Source organism: Megascapheus bottae, chromosome 24, assembly GCF_031878675.1.
Source record: "Megascapheus bottae isolate mThoBot1 chromosome 24, mThoBot2.hap1, whole genome shotgun sequence".
In the NCBI taxonomy this organism is placed as follows: domain Eukaryota; kingdom Metazoa; phylum Chordata; class Mammalia; order Rodentia; family Geomyidae; genus Megascapheus; species Megascapheus bottae.
In genome coordinates, this window is record NC_143532.1 from 247,307 (window position 1) to 267,519 (window position 20,213).

Sequence of the window (20,213 nt, forward strand, 5' to 3'; positions counted from 1 at the left end):
TCCAAAGGTGTCCTTTTTCATTCCTTAGAATGTGATGATCATGCTAGGGTGGTGATACACACCTGTAATACAGGCTCACAGAAGGCTGAATTGGGAGGATCACAGCGATTGTAATGCTCCAGCTCTTTGAGGTTAGGGTTGGAGATTGCTACAGGGACAATCCATAGATGTCCTCTGAATTTGCCTCGTGTGCTGAGAAGAAAGTTCTTAGCATAGACTTGACTTATGAGGATTTCCTTCATAACGAAGTCTGGCTGGTGAGTCTTCCCACTGTCAGATGGGCAGTGGTAGGCACAAGGCCTCCCCTGCGCTTAGGTGACCCACACTGAATTAGCCCTCTAGTTTGTGCATGCAACTACCTCTCTGAGGTGAGTGTTGGTATGATGATTCACAGCTGTTTGGAGGCCATCATATATACAAATGTGTTTGTGGTTTTTCAGATTTTGTGCAACTGTTTGTTTTGAAGGGATTTCAGGAAAACTCAAACTCAAGAACTGTGGTACCTGAAAAGATGCCCCAGGTAGGAGGAAAAATAATTTGGACAGTGGAGAGTTGGGCTTCTGTGGCAGTGGCCTGTGTCCTAAAGAGCAGTTCCCTCTTTCCAAATTTTTGTTCTCTTCTAGAAGTTTTAGGCTGAATATTCTGCCACACATTATGGTGAACGTTGTGAGGGAATTCTAGGGCTATGACTCTGGGAGCCTGCAGGTGGTGGGAGGAGATAGGCTGCACTGTCTCCCTACCCCACGCCTCATACCTTCCCATTTCTTTTCTTCCCTCTCCTCCCCGCTGCCTTTTTTTTTTTTTTTTTTTTTTGGTGCCAGTTCCAGGGCTTGGACTCAGGGCCTGAGCACCGTCTTTGGGCTTTCTCAAAGCTAGTGTTCTACCACTTGAGCCAGAGCGCCACATCCAGCCTTTTCTGTGTATGTGGTACCAAGGAATTGAACCTAGGGCTTCATGCATTCTAGGCAAGCACTCTACCACTAGGCCACACTCCTGGCCCCTGTCCTTGAATTTCTTTTCTTTAAGGCTAGCTCTCTACCACTTGAGCCACAGCTCCACTTTCAGCTTTCTCTGTATATGTGGTACTGAGGGCTTCATGAATGCTAGGTAAACACTCTACCACTAAGCCACTACCTACACACCAACAGGACTCAGACTGCCTTAGTGTACCGTAGCCCTCCCCTCCTTTCTTATGTAGCAAGCACAGGCCCTGGGACTGGGCGGCTATGCTGATGATCCATTTCTAGTAGCCTTCAGGATGGGAAGGGGGTTGGGAATGTGGCCTCGATGAGTGCTTGCTTAGCAGTATGAAGTCAGGGTTATATTCTTCAGCATCACATAAACTAAGAAAGCTGGAAATAGCTCTGTAAATCAAGTGGAAGAGTGCTAGCCTTGAGCAAAAGAAGCCCAGGGACAGTGTCCAGACCCTGAGTTCAAGCCCCAGGACTGGCAAAAAGGAAAAAAAGAATGGTCATGCAGGGCCAGGAAGATATAGCCTGAGGCTTACAGCCTCAGGGCCTGCCAAAAATGTTCAGATACCACAGTGGATATTCAGAAAGCTCTGCCTTTTCATTGAGTGTCACTCTTGGGGCAGTTTCTTGGCTTGAGAAGAAATCTTAAAATTGAACCTCTTTGTAAAGCCTACTTCTTACTTTACATAACATTTTTTTTTTTTTTTTGCCAGTTCTGGTGCTTGAACTCAGGGCTTGAGGCTGTCCTTGGGCTTTCTCAAGGATAGACATCTAACACTTGAGCCACAGTACCATTTCCAGCTTTTTTCTGTGTATGTGGTACTGAGGAATTGAATGTGGCACTGAGGAATAGAATGGGGGTCTTCATACATGCTCTGCAAACACCACTAGGCCAAACTCCCGGTTCCTTTACATAACAAATTCTGTGTGGTAATAAGCATGTGGCTATTGAGAATTATGAACTGATAGGAATTTGTATTCTGTTACAACAGGCTGCTGCTACCGTACTCCAGAGAATGCTGACTTGTAAGTTGCTTCCAGTAATTCCAGTAGCTGAAGTCTTTCCATATGGAGAAGTTTACCCCTATGTTTCCCTTATAGAGTACTGGGCCTGGAGGCCCTGTCTGTGGCTGAAATTTGTTGTCAACTTACTGCCACCTTTTGTTCCGGCACTGCCACTTTTTGTTCTGGCTCTCAGTTTCTAGTGCTTAACATTTAGTTTCTAGACGTGTGAAGTAATACCAGTTTAGTGTAGTGTTCTTAGGTCTGTGTTTTCGTGAATTTTGTACCTTGCAGACCCCAGTTCCTAACAGCCCTTACTGAACTTAGAGACCTATACTGTAGAAATTGAAAACATAGGGGTTGGGGGTATGGCTTAGTAGTCGAGTTCTTGCTTAACATGCAGGTTCAATTCCTAGGTACCCTATACATAGAAAAAGCCACAAATGGTGCTGTGGTTCAGTGGTAGAGCTCTAGCCTTGAGAAAACCCAAGGACAGTGCTCAGGCCCTGAGTTCAAGCCCCAGGACTGGCCAAGAAAAAGAAGTTGAAAGTATGTAGAGTGGTTTGGGAGAGGCTCTACTTGTGGCTGATGTTCATTTATTATCCTGTTTCCTTGTCAGTTGCGCTTGATGCCCTTGCTGCTGACCTTCCGGAGGAGACCTCAGCCTACAGGGTGGTAAAGGGCTGGTATGTGTGGGAAGTCTGCTGCTGCTCAGCTAGGGTCCATAGCAAGGGCAGCATAATCTGGCCTGTGTGCCCTGGAGCACAGGGAACTCTGCCCAGACTTAACCTTCCCTCCATGTGCCTATATGACCTGGGTCCTCCTTGGTGTAGGGGGCTTAGTCTCCTTGTGGGCTCTGGACTGGTCTCCACCTCTGATACATTCCCTTCAAGGCCTGGGTGACAAAGCATTTTTTAATTTTCTCAAGGCTAGAGCTCTACCACCTGAGCCACAGCACCACTTCTGGCTTTTTTCTGTGTATGTGATACCGCGGAATCAAACCTGGGTCTTCATGCATGCTAGGCAAGCACTCCACCACTAGGCCAAACTCCCGGCCTACACAAAGCATTTTTAAGGCTTAAAGCAAGGAGGTGCCTGTGAGCCTCGTTGGTGTTTGGACATGATCCATGTGATAGGCAGTGGTATGACTCCTGAGACCCTATACCTCCCTTACAGGTTTGACATGTTCAGTGGACTTGTATGTTGTGGCATGATTTCAGCAGATTCTCTGAAGAGGTTCTTCCGCCATACTCTGACCCAGATTCTCACACATAGCCCTGTGCTGAAAGGTAGGCCCTAGTACTAGACCTACAGGCCCCTGTCCACTCTGGGGTCATGCTTTGGTAGGTCCATCACAGACTCTTAAGCAGATCTGCGGCTCTGTCTTCTCTATAGAGGTATAGGTCCTGAATTAGGTGGAGGAGATAGACATTACGATCAACCAAGATCATGAGGGTTGCATTGTTACTTCATGGCTCGTTGGCAGAGCAGTTGCCTGGCATATACAAAGCTCTGAGTTTGATCCCCACAACCATTAAAAAAAAAAAAATTCAGAATCAAGGGAAAGGGGCCGGGAGTTTGGCCTAGTGGTTAAAGTGCTTGCCTAGCATGCATGAAGACCCGGGTTCGATTCCTCGGTACCACATACATAGAAAAAAGCCGGAAGTGGTGCTGAGGCTCAAGTGGTAGAGCTCTAGCCTTGAGAAAATTCCAAGGACAGTGCTCAGGCCCTGAGCTCAAGCCCAGGACTGGCAAAAAAAAAGAATCAAGGGAAAGAAGACAAAAGAATTGGTGCAACTCAGCTTGTTACAAAATATAAATAACTTTATCCCAAGCAAGTATTTTGTAGTGCCTTTTTCTGGATGAACTTTTTTTGAACATGTATGTATCCCAAATTGACCTTTAATGCACTTAGTCTGGGCTGGTTGTGTGTAGGTATCTCATTGGAGCTTAACACCAGATTTCCAACACCTTGGCTGCTAGCCTTTCTGTGTGTCCCCAAGGTCAATGCTCCAGTGAGACTCTCTTTACTGACTGTCAGGTGCTTTCCAGAGGACTTGGGTTAGCTCATCAAACATGCTCCATGCTGAGCATCCTTTTAGCATTAGGATTGACTTATTGGGAGTTTACAGTTTAAAAGTAACAAAATAAGCCAGATGCCAGTGGTTCACCCCTTGTAATCCTAGCTTTTTAGGAGACTGAGATTGAGAGGATGAACAGAAAAGTCCTTAAGATTTGTATCTCAACAGAAACTAGGCATAGTGGCATGCTGTCATCCCTGCTAAGAGAAGCTTGGGTGGATTGTGATCCAGGTGTACTGAAGGGGAGTGAGAACCTATCTCAAAAATAACCTATATAAGCCCAGTGCTGGTGGCTCCCACCTGTAGCTGTAACTACTCAGGAGGATGAGACTTGGAGGGTGACCATTTGAAACCAGCCTGGGCAGAAAAGTCCATGGGACGCTTATCTCCAGTTAGCAAGCAAAATGTTGAACTGGAAGCATGGCTTAAGTGGTAGAATTTCAGCCATTGTAAGACTGAAGCCCTGAATTTTTTTTTTTTTTTAAAGGAAGTTGCTATTTTATTTATTTATTTTTTTTGCCAGTCCTGGGCTTGAGCTCAGGGCCTGAGCACTGTCCTTGGACTTTCTCAAGGCTAGAGCTCTACCACTTGAGCCACAGCACTACTTCTGGCTTTTTTCTATGTATGTGGTACCGAGGAATCGAACCCGGGTCTTCACGCATGCTAGGCAAGCACTTTAACCACTGGGCCAAACTCCTGGCCCCAACCCTGAATTTTTTTGTCTGTCTGTGGATCCTAGTGCTTAAGCCTGGACTCTGTCCTCAGCTTCTTTTGCTCAAGGATAGCCCTCTACCACTTGAATCCAAGCACCACTTCTGCTTTTTTTGTTTATATGATACTGATAAATTGAACCTAGGGCTTCATGCATGCTAGGCAAACACTCTACCATAGGCCACACTCCCTCCTGGACCAAACAAGTACAATTTTTTTTTGGAGGGGGGTGGATCTGGGCCTGGATGTTGTCTTTGAGCTCTTCAGCTCAAGGCCAGCACTCTGCCACTTGAGCCACAGCCTCACTTCTGATTTTCTGGTGGTTATTTGGAAATAAGAGTCTCATGAACTTTTTTCTTTTTTTTTTTCTTTTTTTTTTGGTGGGTCATGGGGCTTGAACAGCCTAGGCACTGTCCCTGAGCTCTTCAGCTCAAGGCTACTGCCCTACCACTGGGCCTGGGCATTGTACCTGAGTTCTATAACTCAAGGCTACTACCCTACCCTTGAATCACGCCTCATTTCCAGTTTTCTATATTCTCAGGTCCCTTTGTGCCCAGGTTGGTTTTGAATCTTGATCCTAAGACTGAGATCTGTCTCCTGAGTACTTAGGATTACAGGCGTGAGCCACCACGCCTGGCCCAAATTTAATTGTATTTTATTGTTGAGGTAATGTACAGAGCGGCTACAGTTACTTTCATGGACTTTTGTGCCCAGGATGGCTTTGAACCATGATCCTCAGATCTCAGCCTCTTGAGTAGCTAGGATTACAGGCGTGGGCTACAAGCACCTAGCTACAACATTTTTTTGGAGTTTTTTTTTTTTTTCTTTTTTGCTAGTCCTGGGGCTTGAACTCAGGACATGAGCACTGCCGTTGGGCTTTCCTCAAGGCTAGCACTCACTTGAGCCACAGCACCACTTCTGGCTTTTTCTATGTATGTGGTACTGAGGAATTGAACCTGGGTTTTCCTGCATGCTAGGCAAGTAGTCTACCACTAAGCCAAACTCCTGGCCCCAGGAGATATTTTTATCTCCAGTTAACTAACAAAAAGTTAGAAGTAGAAGTATGGTTCAAATGGTAGAGTACCAGCCTTGAGTAAAAAACTCAGGGGCTGGGAATGTGGCTTAGTGGTAGAGTGTTTGCTTAGTATCTTGAAGCACTGAGTTCATTTCCTCAGTACCACATAAACAGAAAAAGTGAGACACGGCACTGTAGCTCAAGTGGTAGAGTGGTAGCCTTGAGCAAAAGAAGCTCAGGGACAATGCCAGGCCTTGAATTCAAGCCCCACGACTGCCTGTCCCCCATCCCCAACAAACAAACAAAAACTTCAGTAAGTGCTTTAGGCCCTAAGTTTAAGCTTCCAGCACACACACACACACACACACACACACACACAGAAAAAAGAGGCTGGCCCTGGTAGATCACACCTGTAACCCTAACTACTCAGGAAGCTGAGATCTAAGGATCTTGTTTTGAAGCCAGCCTGGGCAGAAAAGTTTTCCTGAGACTCTTATCTCAGGGACAGTGCCCAGGCCCAGGTTATTTCCAATTAACCACTCAAAAAGGCTGTACGTGGAGCTGTAGCACAAAGTGGCACATCTCTAGCTTTCACCAAAAGATCTCAGGGACCCTAGATTCTGAATTAAAAAAAAAAAAAGAAAAAAGATGCGCTGAAAATGTGGCTTAGTGGTAGAGTGCTTGCCTAGCATGCATGAAGCCCTGGGTTCAATACCACAAAAACAAAGAGTTGGAGCTATGGCTCAAGTAGGAGAACATTAGCCTTGAGCAAACCCGAGTCCTTAGTTGAAGCCCTAGGACTGGCAAAAAAAAAAAAAAGAAAGTAAATTAAAAGACAAAAATAAAAAGTCCATCACTTTACATAGAAGCTTTCTAACAGCTTTTTCTTGTTTTTGACAGTAGTGGGAATTTGAACTCAGAGCCTTGCCCTTGTTCAGCTGGCCAGATAATGCTAGGTCATGTCTCTAGTCCTGTTTTTCACTGGTTATTTCTAGGATAGGATCTTACTTCCTGACCAGGTACATACCTGAGCCACAATCTCCTTACTTACACTTCCTGCTGTCACTGGCCTTACAGATACTCATCATTGATTTGTGGGTTAAAGAGTCTCTAACTTCTGGCTAGGTTGGCCGCAAACAACATTTCTCCTATTCTCAGCTTTTCAAGTTGCTAGGATTACATGTTTAGACCACCAATGCCCAGAACATGGTGTGTGTGTGTGTGTGACTGTGTGTGTGTCTCTGTCTGTCTGTCTGTCTCTGTCTGTCTATGGTGTGTTGGTTCTGGGGCTTGAACTCAGTCTGGGCACAGTCCCCAAGCTTCTTTTGCTCAAGGCCAGCACTTTTGACACAGCTTCATCTCTGTCTTTTTTGGTAGTTTATTGGAGGCAAGAATCTCACAGACTTTCTTGACCAGGCTGGCTTTGAACTGCAATCTTCAGTTCTCAGCCTCCTGAATAGCTATGATTACAGGTGTGAGCTACTGCCACTGCCAGGCCAAGCATGGCTTTTTCATTAGTGCTGACTTGAAGTTTTTGCCTGTTTTTTTTTTTTTTTTTTTTTTCCCCAGTGTCTGATGCCATTCAGAGACAGAGAGAGTGGAGCTTCGCAAAGACTCATACTCTACTCACCACCCTATACCGAAGGGTGAGTGGTGTTGGATTTAGACTTGATGGTATGAAGTGCTGGGTTGTAAGGTCTGAGACTGGCTTGGACTGGGGCCAGGTCCTCAACAGACTGCTGTGGACAGTGTTCACCTGAGGAAGTTTGAGGTCTTCGGTAAGACACAACCATCCTCACTTGGGCAGAGATCCCAGCCAGTGTTGATTCCCAGAGAGTGGGGAGATGCCACAGGGCCACTGTTGAAACTCCTTGCTGCATGTGTACCTTTCTGGTGGGAAATGGCATGTGGCTGCAGTGGGCCCAGGCATCAGGAGGTAAGACACTGATGCCTGTATGACCATTGTTTCTTTGGCACTAAAGGGAGTTGGGGATCTTGTTTCAGCTCTTTGTGATGCTGAGTCCAGAGGAATCACTTGGCTGTTTGCAGGAAGTCCTGGAAACTCAGGAGGTTCACTGGCAGCGTGTGCTCTCCTGCATGTCCACGCTGGTCATCTGCTTTCCAGAGGCACAGCAGCTGGTTAAAGGTGCACTTCCATGGGGCCCTAGTGGTGCTGCTGAGCATGCAAATACACAATTGCTTCCTGGTGTCAGTAGAATCTGAGTTGGGGGTGGGTTTGTTGTGTAGTCCTTCCTTACCTGCCAGGAACCCATGGACATCCTGTCTATTGATAGTTATTTATTGCTCATTGGGCACTGAAGTAGTTGAGCTCCTTCCTTTAGTCTCTGGCAGTTGTGCTTGGCATGCAGTGGCTGTTACCTAGTCTTCTCAAAGCTGGTGTTGGACATGAACATTCTCCTAGCTGGGACACTTGATCTCCAGCAGAACTCATATTTAGTCTATGTGCTGCCGTTATCTGCCTGCTGACTATATCATGGTCTTACAGGTTGGGTGGCCCGATTGATGGCCTGTGCTTTTGAGAGCTACCACCTGGACAGTCTGGTCACTGCATTCCTGATTGTGCGCCAAGCTGCGCTTGAGGGCCCCTCTGTATTCCCATCGTATGCAGACTGGTTCAAGGTGAGTTACCTGGAGAACTAGTGTTTCAAAGGGTTGGGCATAGGAACCCTAGGGGGTCCCCATGTGATACTCTTTAGTGAGAATGAGCCAGCAGGGGTTCAGCTTTGCAAAGTTGGCCCAGACAGCTCTTCACATGAATATCCAGCAACTTTTTGGCTGGGAGGTTCATGTCCCTCCTGTTTTCTTCCCTCTCATCTAAGATCACGGAACCCACCAGGTAACAGTAGAAGCAGTGTTGCTTCTCTGCATGAAGTGATGCTCCTGTTTGAAAGTCTGGAGTCACGAGCCTCTTATCTTAGAGGCTGAGTATGCTTCTGTGTTCTTTTGTTTTCTGAAGAATATCTACTCTCTTCTCGACAATTTGTCAGTAATTTTTTAATCTGAGTAGGCATCAGACTTGCCTGAAGAGTATTTGAAAGCCCATGTCTGGGGATGTCCTGGACCTCCTGCGTCCATACTCCCGTGGAGAAGCCTCTGGCTAACCTGGTGTGAGAACCTGGTTCCGGCCAGGGTGAAGCCTTTGGGGCATCACATTTGAAGGCTAGGCATTTTGTCTGTTTTATGACAGAAATATACCTATGTGTATATTTGCTGTTTATAAGCTCCCTAATTCTCTGTAAAAGATTTCAGTTTTCCCATCAGCTTTGAAGGGCAGTAGCCTCTGTAAGCCTTCAGGCTACTGATCTCTACTCCTGCGTGGCCATTCTGGAAAGGGTGGTTGAGAGCCATTCTTTGTTCTCGATCCCTGAAAGTCTCTCTGAGTCCTCAAGCTTCTCCTAGGTGTCCCTTTACGTTGGGATTCCACTAAGTGGGTAGGCACTGTCTGCTTGGTCTACAGTGAAGCACTAACAGTTTGTGTCTGACCTGCTTGTGGTTGAGGATGCCAAGCTGACATATGTTACTGGTGTTTGAACACTGCATGTCCTCTGGGAGGATCTTTGCCCTCCAAAGTCAAATGACCCAGCTAGGTTTTTTTTTGTTGTTTCTTTTATTTTTATTTTGCCAATCCCAGAGCTTGAAATCTGGGACTGAGTGTTGCCTCTGAGCTAGCACTCTAGTGCTTAACTAATAGCTCCACTTCTGACCTTTTTTTTTGGTTGGTTGTGGGGCTTGGACTCTGGGCTTGGGCTCTGTCCCTGAGTTCTTCAGCTCAAGGCTGGAATCACAGTACCACTTCCGATTTTCTAGTGGTTAATTTTAGATAAGATTCTCAGGGTCTTTAGTGCCTGGGGTGGCTTTGAACCTTGACCCTCAGAGCCACTGTGCCCGACTCAAATGACCTTCCTTCCTTCCTTCCTTCCTTCCTTCCTTCCTTCCTTCCTTCCTTCCTTCCTTCTTTCTTTCTGTCTTTCTTTCTTTCCTTCCCTTCCCTTTTCCTTTCTTTCTTTCTTTCTTTCTTTCTTTCTTTCTTTCTTTCTTTCTTTCTTTCTTTCTTTCTTTCTTTCTTTCTTTCAGACAGTCCTGGGGCTTGACGTCAGGGCCTTGTCCTTGGGTTTTCCTCTAGACTAGCACTCTACCACTTGAGCCACAGTACCACTTCTGACTTGTCTATGTATATAGCACTGAGGAATCAAACTCAGGGTCTTCATGCATGCTAGGCAAGCACCCTATCACTAGGCCATACTCCTGGCCCCTTATTCTTTCTAGTGGCTGTGTAAAAATGCCATTGTGTATAAGTAGCACATGGTTTGGATTCACTCATTGATTGTGGGGCATCTGGGCTGTTTCCTTATCTTAGCTCTTGTGAATAGTGGGGCAGTGGCCATGGATGTGGATGGCCAGGAGTGGTATTGGTTGGATTGATTATAGGGAAGGTCTGTTTAGCTTTTTGAGAAACCTCCAGATTGCTTTCCAGAATGGTTGTACTTGTTTACATACCACCGACAGTGCTGTAGGCCTCCTTTTTCCACACATCCCCACCATTATTATTTGAATTTACAATGTTGGTCAGTCTTACTGGCGTGAGATGGAATCTCAGAGTTGTTTTGATTTACATTTCCTTTATGGCCATGGATCATGGGTATTTCCTCATGTGTTTCTTTGTCAGTTTTCCCTCCTCCTTCTCCTCCTCTTCCTCCTCCTCCTCCTCCTCCTTTTCCTCTTCCTCCTCTTCCTCTTCTTCTTATCCTGGGAATTGAACTCAGGGCCTAAGCACTGTACTTTTGGGCTTTTCCCTCAAAGCACTAGCACTCAGCCACTTCAGTCGCAGCACCACTTCTGGCTTTTTATTTTTTTTTATTTTTTTATTTTTTTATTTTTTTTCCAGTCCTGGGCTTGAGCTCAGGGCCTGAGCACTGTCCTTGGACTTTCTCAAGGCTAGAGCTCTACCACTTGAGCCTCAGCACCACTTCCGGCTTTTTTATTTCTATATATGTGGTACCAAGGAATCGAACCCAGGTCTTTGTGCTTGCTAGGCAAGCACTTTAACCACTAGGCCAAGTTCCTGGCCCCTCTTCTGGCTTTTTATATATGTGGTACCAAGGAATTAAATCCAGGTCTTCATGCATGTTATGCAAGCACTATACTACTAGGTCAAACTCCCGGCCCCGTATTTTTACCTCTTCTTCTGAGGAGCCTCTTCTTGGCTCTGCCCATTTAGTGATTGGTTTATTAGGTGTAGAAAAGGGTAATTTCTTTCTTTCTTTTTGCCAGTCCTGGGCATGGAACTCAAGGCCTAAGCACTGTCCTTGGGCTTTCCTAAAGGCTAGTGCTCTACCACTTGAGCCACAGTACCACTTCTGGCTTCTTTTGTTTATGTGGTACTGAGGAATCGAACCCAGAGCTTCGTGCATGGTAGGCAAGCACTCTACCACTAGGCCACATTCCCAGCCCTTCCCTCCCCCCCTCTCTTTCTCTCTCTTTCATATATATACACACACACTTTTTTTTTTTGTCAGCTGTGGGACTTGAACTTGACCTGGGTGTTGTCCCTGAGTTCTTAAGCTCAAGGCTGGTGGTTAATTGGAGATAAGAGTCTCACGGACAGACTTTGGTGTCCTGGCTGGCTGAGAACCTCAATCCTCAGATCTCAGCTTCCTGGGTATTTAGGATTACAGGTGTGAGCCACTGCACCCAGCATCTATATATTTTTTTTGTCAATGCAAACAGACAAATGATTGCTAATTTGAGCCTCAGATCAGTGAATAGTCAGGGACATGCTGAGTTCTCTAGTCAATTGTCCTTATCCTAAGGCCATCATTGGCTGACATGACCTCAGGCCTGGGACTTCAGTGACAGTGGGACTGTGTTGTGGCCTAAGATTGTCTTCTTGGGCCGGGAGTTTGGCCTAGTAGTAGAGCACTTGCCTAGCATGCACGAAGACCCGGGTTCAATTCCTTGGTACCACATACATAGAAAAAAGCCGGAAATGGTGCTGAGGCTCAAGCGGTAGAGCTCTAGCCTTGAGAAAGCCCAAGGACAGTGCTCAGGCCCTGAGCTCAAGCCCAGGACTGGCAAAAAAAAAAAAAAAGATTGTCTTCTTTCCCCAGGAGTGCTTTGGCAGTTCACGTGGCTACCATCATTGCAGCAAGAAGGCACTGATTTTCCTCTTCAAGTTCTTGTCCAACCTTGTGCCTTGGGAGGCTCCCCGCTACTTGCAGGTGAGCACTTGCATTTCACAGAGGTTTCTACGCTTGTCCTCCTCAATGAAGGCATCAACCCCCAGTCTCCCTCGAGCTCTCTGAGCCAGAAGAGGAAAATAAGAAGTGATCAAGTACAGTTGTGTAGAAGGAAGAAAGAGTCACACAGGTGTGTGTGTCTGTGTGTAGAGCTGGTATGCAAAAAGGAGGTGTGCAGCTAGGTACTGTGTGGCCGTGAAAGAGGTGTGCAGCAAGGTTGTGTGTGTTGAGGGATATGGTGGTGTGTTGTGAAGATGTGTGGTGTGTAGTAAAGGAGGTGTATAGTGAGGTGGTGTGTGTGAAGGAAGAAGTGAGTGCTGAGGTGGTGTGTGGTGAAGGAGGAGGTGTGTGGTGAGGAGGAGGTGTGTGGTGAAGGAGGAGGAGGTGTGTGGTGAAGGAGGAGGAGGTGTGTGGTGAGGAGGAGGAGGTGTGTGGTGATGTGAAGCCCTGGGTTCGATTCCTGAGTACCATGTATACAGAAAAAGCTGGAAGTGGTGCTGTGGTCCAATGGCAGAGTGCCAGCCTTGAACAAAAAGTGTCCAGGGACAGTGCCCAGGCCCTGAATTGAAGCCCTGGTCTGGTATCTTTTGGCCAGGCGCGGGGCTTGAACCCGGGGCTGGAGCACTGTTCTTGGGCTTACTGAAGGCTAACTCTCTACCACTTGAGCCACAGCACCGCTTCCGTCTTTTCCTCTGTATGTAGTACCAAAGAATTTAGCTCAGGTCTTCATTCATGCAAGCTCTCTACGACTAGGCCAAACTCGGGCCCCTCCACCTGTTTTTGTTCCGAGCTGGGGTGAGTGAGCACAGTGACTGGCCCCGTAGCTCTCACTGGGGAAGGCTGGACTTGGCCTCCCTGCAACCATCTCCATTTCTAAATCCTCCTCCCTTTTTTAGCCGACTGTGTTTTGGCTAAAGTAGCCATTCTCTCAGATGAGGAGGTGCCGTAGAGCTGTGACCTACTCCCTCACCCCCAGCAATGATATGTATTATCTGTTGCCCAGAATTTCCTTTTTTTCTGGTTTCTTTGGAAATTCTATGCCTGTCCTGTTTTTGCTATTCCAGTGGTGCTGTAGAATGTGACAGCCTGATTTGAGCCCTTGTGGGCCTTGCTTTTCTTCCTGTGTGGTACCTGCTATCAGTTCTCAACTCATCTTAGTTCTGAAAATATGAGTTGTCATCTCCAAAGTACAAATTGGTATTGACCCCACTATTCTGTGGCTGTGCTGTGTTCTTTGTCCTGTTGGGCCAGGAAGTAGCCAGGCCCGTCGTTCAGAACTGCCAGTCTACTCACAGGGCCTGGCTGCTAGGACTGGCATTCCACACCCAGATCCTCACCCACCTTGTATTTGTAAGACAATGGTGCTGTCGTTCATTCTTAACTTCCTGCCAATGGATGTGGTAATCTTCAACTGTGGCTTTCAGTTTTGTAGATTATATGCCTTCAGTAGCTAGTGGCTAGTAGCTGTCTCTACTTAGCCTTACTGTACACGTCTCTGTGTGCTAATACCTCCCCTAGAGGCAGTGGGGCAGCCTCTGGACACTTACTTTGCACTATGCTCTATCACAGGTGCACATTCTCTATCCTCCACTTGTCCCAAGCAAGTACCGCTCTCTCCTCACGGACTATATCTCCCTGGCCAAGACCCGGCTAGCTGACCTCAAGGCAAGTGTGATCATCTGGTCCAGTATTGTTGGCAGTAACTGGTCTGTGTCTTGTGTTCACACCCTGTTCTTTTCTTCTCAAGGTATCTCTGGAGAACATGGGCCTCTATGAGGATCTGTCCTTAGCCGGGGATGTTGCTGAGGTGATGTGGATTTGGGTTGCCCTGTGGTTTTCTTCCTTTAATCCAGGCTTTTGGCCTTCCTAATCATGGGCCTGGTTCACCTTTGATGTGTCTGGAGCAGCAATTCTCTTAAAGGCATTTTGTCTAATCTGGGCTATTACAGGCTCTCGCCTGTCATCCTAGCTACTCAGCAGACTGAGATCTGAGGATCAAGGTTCAGAGCCAGCCCTGGGGCACAAAAGGATCGAGACTCTTATCTCCAATTAACTTCTAAAAAATGGGAAGTGGGGCTTGGCTCAAGGGTAGGGCACTAGCCTTGAGCTGAAGAGCTCAGGGAAAGCACCCAGGCCAAGTTCAAGTCCTATGACCCCTCCCCATCCCACCCACCCCCCAAAAAAAAACGGCATTTTGTCTACACTGTTGGTCAGATGCAGTGTGTGATGGAGTAGCAAGGAAGAGAAGATGTGCAGACAAGTCTGTGCTGTCCTTTAAGATTTCTGAGTTTACATGGGACCAAATAAAATGGTAGTCTATGTGTATTCCTATGAATTATAGAAAAGGGCCAGCTACACTTAAAATAATCAACTGTGTCAGCTAGTCACATGATGTATGTCACTGTAGATATCTTTGCAGTTTTAACTCTTTTGCTTTAAAATTGAGAGATACCCTTAAAAAGTAAATGAGGGCCAGGAGTTTGGCCTAGTGGTAGATTGCTTGCCTAGCATGCATGAAGACCTGGGTTCGATTCCTTGGTACCACATGCATAGGAAAAGCCTGAAATGGTGATGTGGCTCAAGTGGCAGAGTGCTAGCCTTGAGGAAAAAGCCCAAGGTCAGATCCTGAGTTCAAGCCCCCCCACCCCCCCAAAAAAAGTAGGTGAAAAAAATGGTATATAATTTTCCATGTAAAATTTACCATTGCTCATAAGTTATCATTTCATAACTTTTTTTTTTTTTTTTTTTTTTTTTGCCAGTCCTGGGGCTTTGAACTCAGGACCTGGGCACTGTCCCTGAGCTTTCTTTGCTTAAGGTTAGCGCTCTACCACTTGAGCCACAGCACCACTTCTGGCTTTTTCTGTTTGTGTGGTACTGAGGAATCAAACCCAGGGCTTCATTCATGCTAGGTAAGCACTCTACCACTAAGCCACACTCCCAGCACCTTTATAGTTCTTTTTGAAATGTCAGAAGTCAAGTCCTGCTCCTTCCCACCTGAAAGTCTGTACCTCTTCCTCTCCTTTCCTGGAAGGCAATGGACAGTAAAGTGCAGAATAAGCATTGGGTGGCAGTGGCTGCCTAGGTTGAGCTGTGTTCAAGAGCTGCATGTTGCTTGACTAAGCTGAGGGAAAGGAAAGGATAATATGAGCTGCATCCCTTCGCTTCTCTACTTGGATTTAGGGTGTTTATGTGAATGTCTGGGTACCCTTGCTATGCAGCTCTCATATCAGCGTCTACCTCTCAACTGTCCAGAGGTCCTGACAACAAAGAAGAGTAGTTGGTGCCAGCCTTGTCAGTTGGCTTTCTTCCTTTCAAATCTTTGTTCTTTCTTCAGCCTCACAGCCAAGCAGCACAGGATGTGGAGAAGGCCATCATGGTGTTTGCACACACTGGGAAGATCCCATTGCCTGTTATGGAAGCCAGGTGAGTTGCATCCAGGGGCTACCATGATAACCGTCAGTAGGAGGGAATCTGCGCATTTGACACAAGGACTGTATCCTGCTATAAGATATGCTTTTGTGTCACCATGCAGTGTCTGAAAGAGCCATGTTGGTGCTTGTGGAAATATGTCCCTGTGTTACCACAGGGACTTTTTTTTTTTTGCCAGTTCTGGGCTTGAGCTCAGGGCCTGAGCACTGTCCTTGGACTTTCTCAAGGTTAGAGCTCTACCACTTGAGCCACAGCACCACTTCTGGCTTTTTTCTATGTATGTGGTACTGAAGAATTGAACCCAGGTCTTCATGCATGCTAGGCAATCACTCTACCACTAGGCTAAATTCCTGGCCCCCACAGGGATTTTTTTTAATTTTGTATTTTATTTTATTTTTTGCTAGTTTTGAGGCTTGAACTCGGGGCCTAGGTGTCATCCCTGAACTTTTCTGCTCAAGGCTAGTGCTCTACCACTTGACCCTCAACACCACTTCTGACTTTTTTCTATGTCTGTAGTATTGAGGAATCAAACCTGGGTCTTTGTGCATGCTAGGCAAGCACTCTACCACTAGGCCAAACTCCCAGCCCAAAGTGATTCTTATAGCTTAGACTAACCTGCGTGTTGTGGCCAGGCCTAGGATGGGCAGGTCATGGTCCAGATTTCAAGTAGCATGAGATTATTGCTACCACAAACTGCCTTCTGTAAAACACATCCCATGGCAGTGAAAAGGAAGATTTAGGTCAGGTGGAAGTCTCAACGTGGAAATCCTAACAACTTGGGACGTGGATATCAGCGATCATGGTTTGAGGCCAGCTCAGGGAAAATAAGTTCGAGAGACTATCTCAAGCCAGTGCCTGGGCATGGAGAGACACTACATGTTTCTCCAACCTTTGAGGAAGCACAGTGGCTGGGCACAATATATACTTGCCATCTCCAGTGATTCCTGCACAAGCAGGAAGATTGCAACCCATGCCGACCTGGGCATAAAGTGAGCCACTGCCTTGATAACCAATTCCAAAGGAATTGGAGAGATCTAGAGAGATGACTCAAGTGATTCAAGTGATTGAATACCTGCCTATCACACTCAAGGACCCTCATCCCACCAAAATAAACCAACAGGGCTTAACATGATTAATATCTTGAAGGAAAACTGCCCCTCAGGGCTGTTAGTGACTGCATGGTGCCTTTTCTTTGTGTTCACTGTGGCATTTTTGGTTTTCTATGCTGTAGCATATTCAGACGGCCTTACTACATGTCTCACTTCCTCCCTGCCCTGCTCATACCCCGCGTGGTGAGTGGTTCAAGTCTGATACTTATACTCATTGGAAACCAGGGCAGTCCTTATTTCCTATTTGTTGCTCATTCAGCTATTGTTTTTTTGTTTTTTTTTTTTTGCAGCTTCCATTGATCCCTGACTCCCGAGAAGACTTCATAGAGTCTCTGAAGAGGTAGGCAGGAGCTTCAGTAGTAGCAGTTCTGTGTCCAGTGGGATTTTGATAATGTGAAGTTCTTTTATAGAAAATTTGTTTATCATGCATGTGTTTTGTTTATAAAATACTAGCTTCAAACCTGATTCTAGGGTAGAAAAGCAACTTGTTGTTATCTTTGTCACTAACAAAGACAGGCTTTGTATGAAAGCAGATAGTAGTAATCATAATTATATCTGGTAATATGGACTTCAAACTAAATTCAGTCAGAAGAGACAAAGAGAGTCATTTCATATTAATGCAAGGAATGATCCAAGAAGAGGAATTTGCAGTTGTTAACATATATACACCCCAAACTGGTGCACCCAGGTCATTGAGCAAACACTTCCTAACTACAAGTATTGATGAATCCCAGCACAACAACATTGGGCTGTCCGTGATATTCTTCCAAATCAAACACCAACAGAAAACCTTAAAATTAAACTACTACAGATCAAGCGGACTTAACGTTTTACTCAGTAGAGGCACAATGTACATTCTTTTTAGTGTTCCATTGAGCTTTCTCCAGAATGGATCATATCCTGGAACATACAGGTCTTAAGTAAATGCTGAGACATGGCCAGCATACCCAACTTGAATTGCTGACTATGATTAGTGATGTTTCAGGTGGCTTTGTTACCTATGTCTTTAATTCTCCTGTGTCTTGGCTACGTTAGCATGGAGGTTTCATAATCTTATTAAGTAAATCAGAGCTGGATGTCAGTGTCTTAGGCCTGAAGTACTAGCTATTCAGTGGTCTGAGATCTGAGAATTATGACTTGAAGCTACCTGAACAGAAAAATCTGAGGGACTTTTTGGTGTTGTGGGGTTTGAAGTCAGGGCCTCAGGGCTAAGCCATAGTTCGAATTTTTTGGTGGTTAATTGGAGATAAGAGTTTCATGGACTTTGCTGCCTGGGCTAGCTTTAAATGTGATCTTCAGATCTCAGCTTCCTGGTAGCTAGGGTTCCTAACTGGCATAAGCCACTGGCACCCAGACTGTGAGACTCTTCTCTCCAGTTGATTACCCAAAAGCTAAAAGTGGAGATGTGACTGAACTGGCAACACACAACTAGGCCAAACTCCCGGCCCCTAAAGTTAGGTTTTCTATTCCTGTTTTCTTTTTCCTTTCTTTCTTTCTTTTTTTTTTTTTTTTTTGCCCAGTCCTGAGATTGAGCTCAGAGCCTGAACTTTGTCCTTGTACTTTCTCAAGGCTAGAGCTCTACCACTTGAGCCTCAGCACCACGTCTGGCTTTTTTTCTATGTATGTGGTACTGAAGAATCGAACCTGGGTCTTCTTGCATGCTAGGCAAACATTCTACCACTTCCGGCCCCCCCATTTTTTTTTGCTAGTCCTGGGACTTGAACTCAGGGCCTGAACACTGTCCTTGAGCGATATTTGAGTAATTGAACCAAGAACTTCATGCATGCTAGGTATGCACTCTACCACTAGGCCATACTCCCAGCCCCTTTTTGAATTAAGGGAGTTCTGAGAAATCTTTACAGACATCTAAGATCCCCTTCCTCCTATCTCACAGTGCTAGATATGGAACTCATGGCTGTGTGCACTAAGCAAGCACTCCAACCCTCATCTCAAGTTTTAGTCATACTGTATTGTTCAGTCCATGCTGAAAGGGCACTGATGCTGCCTCTTTGTTGCTATTTTGCTGGAAATAGCACAGTCACAGGCAAAGCCTACATACTGACTACAATAGCTTCCACACGGGGGATGGGGACTGTCTTCTCTGTGCCCAAGGACTTTGTCTGCAATGCACAATATGAAGAATGGCCCTGAAAACATACAGAAGATCCCTATGAAGTGGTAGCAAAAACAGCATGATAAATTAGTGATGTGAGGTTTCCCTACTTCTCACTCTGCAAGCTTTGATGAGCAAGGTACAGACAGATGAATGAGGACATGATGCTTCAAAGAGAAACCGTCACCACAGAACAATCATAGCAGGAAACTCACAGGCTGGAAATAGGGACCACTTAGACTACCATGCATATTGTGATGGCATTCATGTTTATATGTGATAGGCATATTTTAATGAAATGAATATTGTAGTGATAGGAAATGAGTATTACCCATTACCTATGACATGAAATAGTACCATTTAAATGCGTTTTCACAAACATGTGAGTTAACCTTCTAAAACCAGGACAAATCTATGCCCTGTGTACACTATTGTGTAATCTATTGAAATATCTATTCTTCTTTTATGATTCAGTTTTAGAATTACAAAGCTGAGACTCATCATCATATTTGATTTGTGTATTGTTTTCCAATACAGAGCAGATAAAATCCCTCCATCTCAGTATGCTGCATATCGCCAAGCCTGTGCTACTGCCAAGGACCAGCAGCTGCAGAGTAAGCCACTTTTTATGTCTCCGCTTTCTGTTTCCTTGATTTTTGTGTTTCTTTGTGTTGCTGGGGGATGACAAGCTTGTGCTGCAACATTCAGCCATTGGTAGAGATAAAGTCTCATAAATTGTTGTCTGGTCTGATCTTGAACCATGGCCCCCGATCTCTATCACCCAAGTTAGGAATTATCAGCATGAGCATGATGCCTGGCTCCACTATTATTATTATTGTGTGTGTGTGTGTGTGTGTGTGTGTGTGTGTGTGTGTGAGAGAGAGAGAGAGAGGGGGGCGGGGGGGGAGGATTGGTTCTAAGCTTGAATTTGGGGCCTGGGTATTATCCTTGGGCTTTTTTGTTGGTGGTGGTGGTCATGGGGCTTGAATTCTGGGCCTGGGTGCTGACACTGAACTCTTCAGCTCAAGGCTACTGCCCTACCCTTTGGGACACAGAGCCACTTCCAGTTTTCTAGTGGTTAATTGGAATTAAGAGTCTCACGGACTTTAGTGCATGGGCTGCCTTTGAACCTTGATCCTCAGATCTCAGCCTCCTGAGTAGCTGGGATTACAGGTGTGAGCCACCACGCCCAGCATTCCTTGAGCTTTTTCTTTCCCCCTTATTGCTAGCACTATATTAATGGAGCTACAATCTTTTTGGTGGTGAGTTGGAGATAAGAGTTTCATGGGCTTTTCTGCCCAGGTAGTTTGTGAGCCACAATCCTCAGATTTCAACTTCTTGAATTGCTAGCCCACTATTTTAGTTTTTAGTAATGCATGTGGCATCCAATATCACAGAGATCTTATTTGACTCCCAGAGCTATGTCTGGCATCTACTTACAGCTATTGTATTTATTTAGTTTTCTTTTTATCCTTTTCTTTCTATTTTTTCAAAAACTCTGGGCCTGGGCTAGTGCTTTACCACT

At 45.7% G+C, this 20,213-nt stretch overlaps 1 protein-coding gene across 3 annotated transcripts in view; it reads left to right on the forward strand.

Moving 5' to 3' along the window:
- Fanca (FA complementation group A) overlaps positions 1–20,213 on the forward strand; it is a 48,505-nt gene that overhangs the window by 8,311 nt on the left and 19,981 nt on the right. For all 3 annotated transcript variants that reach the window (XR_016539516.1, XM_090357082.1, XM_090357083.1), the window contains exons 8-21: positions 441–520; positions 1,964–1,997; positions 2,593–2,659; positions 3,150–3,262; positions 7,350–7,426; positions 7,785–7,926; positions 8,287–8,420; positions 11,909–12,019; positions 13,607–13,702; positions 13,785–13,844; positions 15,372–15,460; positions 16,698–16,758; positions 16,866–16,915; positions 19,226–19,302. Coding sequence is in view for 2 of the 3 variants with exons in the window: in XM_090357082.1 (XP_090213208.1) it covers positions 441–520; positions 1,964–1,997; positions 2,593–2,659; positions 3,150–3,262; positions 7,350–7,426; positions 7,785–7,926; positions 8,287–8,420; positions 11,909–12,019; positions 13,607–13,702; positions 13,785–13,844; positions 15,372–15,460; positions 16,698–16,758; positions 16,866–16,915; positions 19,226–19,302 (1,191 nt within the window). In the remaining variant the exon portion in view is untranslated. The remainder of the gene's footprint in view (positions 1–440; positions 521–1,963; positions 1,998–2,592; positions 2,660–3,149; positions 3,263–7,349; positions 7,427–7,784; positions 7,927–8,286; positions 8,421–11,908; positions 12,020–13,606; positions 13,703–13,784; positions 13,845–15,371; positions 15,461–16,697; positions 16,759–16,865; positions 16,916–19,225; positions 19,303–20,213) is intronic.